This window comes from Mya arenaria, chromosome 4, assembly GCF_026914265.1.
Source record: "Mya arenaria isolate MELC-2E11 chromosome 4, ASM2691426v1".
In the NCBI taxonomy this organism is placed as follows: Eukaryota; Metazoa; Mollusca; class Bivalvia; order Myida; family Myidae; genus Mya; species Mya arenaria.
In genome coordinates, this window is record NC_069125.1 from 31300877 (window position 1) to 31309956 (window position 9080).

The window sequence follows — 9080 nt, forward strand, 5'->3', positions numbered from 1 at the left end:
ACCTTATTGTACCGGCGTACTAAGTCCTACACTACTAACAAAACGTACTTACAATTACTTACCGCTACCGGCAGCTGAACATCAAGGACGGTGTCCTGCAAGTAGGCCGCCTCGTCGGCAGTGGTAGACACGGCCGTTTCGTCAGGGTCCTGAAATAGCGTATCATGTAATATTGTAATTGTATAAATAATGCAATTAAATTTAAACTATAGTTAACATTTATTGATAACTTACCTTATTGCGCCGGCGTACATAGTCCTACACTACTAACAAAAAGTACTTACCGCTACCATGATGCTGATATCCAAGGTCGGCATCTCTGTTTGCTGGGATCCTCTTACAACTACTTGGCTCAGCTCGAGAGCGGGCATCTGTGGGTTCTTTTCGAGTAATTGCTTCTCCAGACAAGGCCGGCAAACAAACGGCAACTCCCCGCCTGTCTTGGACGCCTGCCTGTACTCGTCTTGGGAGATCCCTGAAAACTATCATTTCATGCATGTATCATATCATCATTATTATTAAAACTAAATTGAAATATAAAATTGACCACAGTATAAACATGTGAGACATGCATTTTTTGGCGTCCTTGTCCCTTTTTCTTTGACAAGTTGCGGTATCAATAATGAAATGACATCCTGACACGTGCTAATACATAAATGTTAGTGACACTCCAATTAAAGTAACACATTACTAAAAGTTACTTAGAAATGGTCTTGTTCATGAACAGATCATATAAGTTAAGTTTATTATAATCATATATAATCTGAATACATATAGTTCTTAATATAATTATGTTCATGCAAATTCAAAACTTCTTACCTATTCCGCAAGTTCATAGCCTTTTTGAAACACCTTATACATTGCTCCCCTTTTTTTACTCACTTCCCTTTTTGATTCAATATATTTTCAATATCAAAAGTGTGTTACAAACCGTTCAGTAATTAGGTAAAATAATTAGTTTAAAAACATCATTAACATCCTTTGAAATTTTCAGTTATCAAAGGTGTTGTCGGCGTTTATTTAAACACTTTCACACTTGCACGACTCTAAATAATTGCGCCAACTTAGGTGTGAACAACTTAATACCATAGACACGCTTTCCTTTTAAAAGTAGACCGATTTGGACCAGGCCGAAAAGGTAAATGGGCCGAGTTGACCCGACACCGGTACGATATACACACAATTTGAAGTTTTATAAAATGGAATTAATCAGCATAACTTGGACAGAATGGTAATATATTAATGTTAATGTATCATAATTGACACTTGTGGATGAAAAAGATCAATGTAATTAATCACAATTCAAATAGACCTAATTATTTTTATCAAATCACGTTCGTCAAGGGACATCATTGAGTAGTGGATATGCTGTTTTTGACTCAGAAGTGTTGTCTGCCTCAGTTTTCCAACTTCCTGGAATTCATGTCAACAAAATAAAAATACACATCATTTACATGTAGGTAAAGTGGTTTTAATACATATGAGCGTGAACATTCCAGTTCATTAATAATGTTATATTAACATACTACCATATACATTTAAACTTCAAATAATTTGTATTATTTACAAACACCAGACTAAACAAAAAATATTCCGGATATAGAACCTATTTCGGATAAATTGGCTATTACTATGTCACCATTTCTCCAAGTAAATCACCAGCAGACAATGAAGATAAATTTTAAATGCCAGTTTAATCGAGTTATTTTAAAAAATATACATAATAAATCAACAGGATGTAATAAGCCGCAGTGGACTACATATCCTGATGCCCAGTTATATTTATTAAGTAAACCTGGGAAGAAAAGTGTGTCCGGTGTTGGGCTCAAACCCATGAACGCTGGAACACTAGCACAGCACTCTAACCACCTGAGCTAACCCGGCGGCTGGTTCTTACCCAAACACACTACACTCTTCCCCTATTAACCTTTAAGGCCGATCCAGGCATTCCTGCCTTTTACTTTTAACGCCAGCGTCCACTTGTGGTGCAGTAGTTCATTGGTTCAAATTCTGGCAGTAGCATTCATAAATGGTACGATTTCCTCCCTTGTCTGGCGCTCAGCTTTAGGGTGCAGTACTGGAAAAGTTTGAGAATTCAGTATCGGTTTAACCTAGGAATGTTTCTCCTAGTATTGGGCAAGTTATTGATCAAAGGGATCTATTATGTATCTATTTCTTTAGACCTTGCGTTCAAGCATAACCTGTGAAAGTGCAAGCACTTATTTCCATCGGGGTCCTTTGTTTTTGCTGAAGGGACAGCACGCTGAAGAGACAGTGGTGGGATACAAGGAAATCCGGGTGCATACCCTAGCTCTTTTTCAAAGAGACCCCTTGGTTCTTTTACGTGCTCAGTGTAAAGCACCGATACATGGGGTACAAATTTCCTGGGTTAAATCAGTACTGAGTACACCACATTTCCAAGCAGACCCCTTTAAATGCCGAGCGCCAGGCAAGGGAGCTACTTGTACCAACTTTTAACATGTTTTGGTATGACGGGGCAAGTGATTGAACCCACGACCTCCCGCTCCGTAGGCCGATGCTTAACCACTAGAAGTAAGATATCTGGTAATTCACCCCTCTTGTCGCTTCTACTATCTGTTCCCATACATGCCATATTCCCCAGTGGGAGGGAAAACCCCCCTGGATTTTTTAAGATGGGGATCAAATATCCCCTGGAAATCTGCTCAAAAATGTCTAGAATCACCTGGAAAGGTCTCCAGAAATATTTCATGAGCATGTCTGTGTTTCATTTTGCTGTTTCTTTAGAAGCAACCAAAGAAACCACTGGAAAAAAGTAGTGTTTATTCATGAGATGTCCTAGGTTGCAAGATCTGAAAAGTATCATATTTGTCAATTGCACACATACATGCTGAGTGCTAAAATTATGTTTTTAAATGCTTTCTGCTTACTTCAATGAAGAAACATAGTTATTAATTGTAAATGTTATTATTGCAATTTTTTTTTTCAAATTTCAATGCCAGGAAAGATGGTTGGCAGTTTAAAAAATAATAATTTGCCACATGTCAGTAAATTTTATACAAAATACCTTTCAGATTTAAGAAAAAAAGTCTAGCATGGCATCGAATGCAGCTCCTGGTGGTATATTCAAAACTGAATCTCTGAGGAAGATGGTCTACCCCAGGGTATTCTCCAGCCCAGTGATCATTGGGAATCAAATCTATGTGGTTGGTGGATGCGATCAGATGGGTCAGCCTGTGGACAGTTTCGAGGTTTATGATGTTAACAAGAACAAGTGGACCTCACTCCAGAACATGCCAACGAAGAGGGCAGCTCCAGCAGTTGGTAGGAAGTGTTGAGTTAAATTATTCGAAGTTCATGGTTCTTTTATTCTGCTTCCCTTAAAAAATAAATGAAAAAAATAAAGCCTGATGCAAATTCATCTGCTTAAAAATGATTTTTTAATAAACGTGAAAAAAAGTGATTAGAGAAATTGGCTCTTTTTTATACAACATATCAATGCATTTAAGTGGTGCATCAAACATAATTTGATTCATTAATGACATAATCGGAAAAAAAAACCATCTAACCATGGTTACTGGTATGTATTGAGTATGTGACAACAATGATATTTCTGCATTCAGGTGTTGTTGGGGATCAGATCATTGTTATTGGGGGTGTGGGGGATGCCCAGCAACCAGTGAGTGCTGTTGAGTGCTACAACATTAAAGACAAGAAGTGGACAGAGATGGAGAGCCTACCTTCAGGACGTCTTGGTATCTCCACAGTCCTCAGAGGTGATTTACAACTTGCAGTGAATAAATCTACAAGCCCTTCACTTGGGTTGTATTAGATGTATATGTATCAAATATCGATGCCACTCAGTTTGATCAATTTTGATTAATTTCATTCCTCTATCAGACATTACACAGAACATCTTTAGGATCTAATCCTTTATCTGATCCATCTCAAAATATGAAATCTATGGGCACTTTCCCGACACTGATGGTTTTACAAATGTTGATAATTTCTCAAGTTTGTTTTGTCCAGACTATTTAATTGTGGAATTCATTTTCCTTGCTGTCATTTTCCTAACAAATGGGACCTTTGTTATATCTGGTTATTCAATTGTATTAAGCATATGTCTGAAAGAAACAAAATTTAACTAGAAAATCTAAAAAAGTGTAAGGTAATATTTCCAACCAGGTTATTTGTCTCAAATAATACGTCGTAACTAGTAGGAATAAAGGATTTTATTTTATTTTCATACAATATGATTGATGATACGATGGCCCCATTATGTACAATTTGATCGATGTATAAATATATAAGAAAATTCTTTTTAGTTATTATAATTGTAATCATTATTCTCATTTAAGATGGCAAAGTATTAGCAGTGGGCGGGAATGGTGCCGACACCAACCCTTTCGATGCCGTCAGCGCCATCAACGTTGAAGAGAACAAGTGGAAAGGCATGCCTCCCATGCCTACAGCAAGATACGCAACCTCCTCTTTCCTCATTGATGACAAACTCTATGTGATAGGTGAGTGGGAAACTTGGTGTGTTTTCAGGTTAGGCCAAATAAAAATAATGGCCCGATTGTTCAGAACTTTGTTTAAAAGTTAACAACAAGATTAACGATATCTTTGTTAATTTTCAAATCATTACTGCTCTGCATATTTAATATTCAGCGGCGTTCTTGTTCTAACAATGTTCTTCAGGTCAATACAAATGTGGCTGTTAATAACTCAAAAATTGAATGGAAGTCAGTCCAACTTGTAATAAAAAACAAAGACCAAGTTTCACAAAATCAAGGAAAAGTTGTAAATTTAAATTTTTTCACCCTTTCGTGTAAGTACTTTAAATGTCTATGACCATTTCAGGTGGAAGAGTTGGCAAAGATCCGTGTCTGGCATTAGAAGTGTTCGACTTTCAGACTGAGAAGTGGCGTCAACTGCCCCCTGTCCCTTCCAAGCGTGTATTTGCCATGTACGCAGCCACAGACAAACACATCTTTAGCATTGGAGGTCTCATACAGCCTGGAAATAAGGGATTCTCAGATGCTTGTGAAGTGTTTGATTTAGAAAAAGGTATTATTTTCTTCTCTGAATTACGTTAATAAAATGCTACAGGATAGTAGTGAATATATTATATTTAGATATTTTGTGTTTTAATAGTTATTTTGTGATATTAGAGAAACATAATTACAATTGCTATAATGCCTAAATCAGGATGCAACAACCCTCAATAATTTCATTCTTTGTTAAACAAAAGAATATAAAATATCCCAATTATGTGACTCGTAAATCTCTCCAGTGGTTATTTTTATTTATTTTTTATATCAGGGTGGTCAGCATCAGATCAATTATCATTAGTCTTACATAACTATTTATTTCTATCATATCAAGTTACATCACATTTATATAAATTAAGATTAGAACTTGTATCTGTAATTCAGAGGAGTGGAAAATAGGGAAGAGTTTACCAACCAGACGTGGGGACTTTGCCATTACAGTCATAGCCGGGAAAGTTGTCTGCGCTGGTGGTCTAGGTAAGGGCAACAACTCGCAAATACATGTACATTCAAATGCAGATATAGGATATAATTTAGATTTAAGCTGTACATCTATTAGGTTGAAACACTTAAGTATTTTTTATTTCGTTGTTTGTGCTTCAGATTTATTGAACATTTGGACTTGTACTTGCAAGTCTGTCATTTTTATATGCTGGTCATAAGACATGGTATTATGGATTCATATGGGGAACCTTGAATGACTTAAACTACACAACTTTGTTGTTTTTGTTAGCGAAGCTTTTTTCAGATCAGCACTAAACTTGGACAATATGTGTATTGGCAGAATATCTCAATAACAAACAATGTTGCCGAAGTCACTTCAGAGTTATGGCCCTTGATTGCATAATTGCATAAATTACACAATCTTTATGTTTCATGCGTACTAACTTGAAAAGCTTTAATTTGATATTCATTAAACTTGGTCAATTATTAGACAATATGTGTTTGTGAGAATATATTTCGATAACCAGCCAATTCTCCTGTCACTTCAGGCTTATGGCCAACATCATTTCGATGGACGTATCTTGTGAGAGTTTGCCAGTTTAGTTTCTGATTCTTAACCATAAGTTTGTTGTAATGTAGTTACTATAATTCTTCTTATATTACTCCCAAAAAATAACATTTAATGTCTGTAACCTACTTCGATCGTTCATATGTTCATTTCTAAATTTAAGAACTGAGAAATAACAAAAATATTTTCATATCGCTATAATCTATTTACCAGGAAACAAGGGGGCGCCCATGGATGTTGTTGAACTCTACGATGTCGTTGAAGATGAGTGGTCAACCGCTCCACCCATGCCGCTAGCCCACTGCTCTTGTGCCTTTATTCAACATGGTGGGAAACTCTACATTTTTGGAGGCCTTTCCCCCCAAGGACCCACAAATTGTGCAGAAAAAATCTCCTATTTGGAAGAAGGGGAGGAGGAGTCGGGTAAAAGAGCAGCAGGAAAAGCTGGGAATAAGAAGAAAAATAGATGAACACTGTGATTAAATTAGAGTGGTGCTTAAATAGGATATTAAAATTATTTAAATTACACAAGCATTTTTAGTGTTAAGATAGTACATGTACCTAAATTTGACCTTGTGACACATGGTCTGAAGCCAAGCTATATTTTATGCCTAAGGTTGTTTGTTTGAAGGTTTTATTGAAAGGATGGGAATGTTTAAGAGTTTGCTATTATTTATCTGAAAAATATATAGAACAGTCTTTTTTCTTGGTCAATTTAATAAATAGTGCCTTGCTTAAATTTCACAAACAATGGTTATTTCCTTTAAAAAAAATACAATTAAGCACACTATTTTTTTTTGGTATAGCTTCTATTCTCTTTTTAAAAAGTTTTGAGACTTCTAAAGAAAATTATCTTTATTTTTTTCACGATAAACATTTTTTTTCGTAGAACCAAGTTTAAGTGAATACACTGTAAACATAATACACTTAAGCTTGTTAAATTTTCTTAAGAAAATTTTGAGAAAATGAGGTCAGGTCAATGAAGAGTAAACGTTGTTTGGAATCCTTATTTGCAGCTACCGGTATTTCCATCTCGGGGAAGCAAACAGACAGAACAATTCCTTAGAATACATATTTTTTATACCTAACGTTATTTTAGGATTGATAGTACAAACTTATTCTCCTCATAGTATTTATGATTAAAGTTATTGCCTGCATCCAATAGATAATATTGATGGACATGAAAATTTGTTTCAGATTCATTTTTTTCTCTGTGTAGTGTACCAAACATAATTTTTAGATTTTTTACCCGAATATACTCATTATTTTCCCCTGCATTTTATCCATTCTAGCATATTACCTACAGTAGTGAAGTTCCTATGATGGATTATAGTTGAAAATTGATTGGTTGGGCCTTAAATCGGCGACAATCGATTGTATTTTGACATATTCAATCATCGGTTCAACCAGCGAGTTGTTTTTCTTCTTTTCTCTCGTTATTTGTGTTCGGTTAATTTCCGCCAATTTTCAACTTCATTTCATTTATACATTAGGAAGTGTTCAGATGTTATCGTAAACAATATGGCCGAAAGCAACAACACCTAATACATTCAAACATACACATACCATAAGCATTGTCAAGGATTATGAGTTATTGAACAAGAAAAAAGTAAGGCACCGTATTGTCAAAAACCAATTGTATTATCGATAATTGAGTAGAACCGAATATTGATTGTCAAACTGGAACCAATTTCCAACACTAACCTACAGTAAAACTCAGTACTAGTAAAGTTTATGTTGATAGAAGCACTTGTATCTGTACCAATGTAACTTGTGTATATGAAATTAGTTGTTTGGATTCTTATAATAAATGTGTATTGAAATGAAAAGTAATCTTGTGCCAAGTGTAGGTGTGTAGTTGTTCAATTTGTTATTGCATACAAATCTACATGTTATTGTGAAGAATCTGATTTTGTGTTTTTTCTGAATGTTGCTTTGTGCCTTGTTTCGAGCTTTTTCTTTTAAATTTAGGTGCAATTTTTTTTACTTAACATCAATGTTTTTAAGCCCATTAAGCCAATTCTCAGTTTTTATTTTTAGTTTTCATAAGGGCTATTCCAGTAAAACACATAACCCGGGGGGGGGGGGGGGGGGGGGGATGCAATTATTTTTTTAGTGTATGGGTGGGCGTCTTTTTTCGCTTATTTGGACCCCAGAAGGGTAAATTTGCTTCTGTAGTCTGATGGTATAATTTATAAGTGCCTCCCCCCTGGGTTAATATGTTTAAATGGAATAGCCCCAACTACATACAGAATAATTGAGCTGTGGTTTTAAACTGATTAGACATCTTGATGAAAACATTGTGCTTTTCTTGCAATACTATTTTTATTACACAAATAGAAAAGACATACACACACATATGCATTCATTGTGCCATTCAACGTTTTATCTTATTTTTTATACTGCTACTAGAAATAGAGACTGCCATATACATTTAGATAAATAGAATTGTTTCAATTAGTTGGAGGCAAATATATCATTGTTATGTTCCATACCAACTGTTTATTTCTGATTTTCCATATTTCACATTAGGAATCATGTACAAATCATGTTTAATGTCTTAGAACCATGAACAAATTGTAGGAAATGTGTAATTATACTCAAGTATTGTGGTAGATATAAAGAACCATGTATTATACACCAATCATTTGTCAATACACATTACCTGCTCAATTTTATTTCGGTTCAGTGCAGAAACCTTTATTTTGATTACAAATGATATAATTAACCTTTTATCTTTTGCCTTATATTTATTTGCAATAAAATGTATATTTCAAAAAGATGTTTTTACGTTATGCCTTCTTAAAAACAGATCATACGACTTTAATAGTCTTTTACGTGAATACTGCCTGTTGCTTCAAATTACTCTGATGTGCATAGTTTCGCCTGGATTGTTCAGCTCCTTGATCATAACAATGATAACGGGATTCCAGCTTTCCTGAAATGGGTAGCTTAAAAAGCCATTTTGTAGTAAATTTCGTAGTGAATCAGAAGTTCTACAATTCTCTGGTTGCCATAACCTGATTTTCCTAAAA

General features: G+C 35.1%; 1 protein-coding gene across 2 annotated transcripts; it reads left to right on the top strand.

Annotated features, from left to right (window-relative positions):
- Nucleotides 1–1390: 1390 nt before the first annotated feature.
- On the top strand, nucleotides 1391–8841 carry LOC128231382 (kelch domain-containing protein 8B-like). Of its 2 annotated transcripts, none has more exons than XM_052944139.1 (7): nucleotides 1391–1460; nucleotides 3054–3303; nucleotides 3603–3755; nucleotides 4338–4502; nucleotides 4843–5049; nucleotides 5418–5510; nucleotides 6259–8841. In XM_052944139.1, exons 2-7 carry the CDS (start codon nucleotides 3075–3077, stop codon nucleotides 6513–6515), a joined length of 1104 nt encoding a protein of 367 aa, XP_052800099.1. In that variant the 5' UTR covers nucleotides 1391–1460; nucleotides 3054–3074; the 3' UTR covers nucleotides 6516–8841. The 2 variants fall into 2 exon arrangements, with proteins under 2 accessions (XP_052800099.1, XP_052800100.1); XM_052944140.1 differs by having other exon boundaries at nucleotides 1393–1456.
- Nucleotides 8842–9080: the final 239 nt, after the last annotated feature.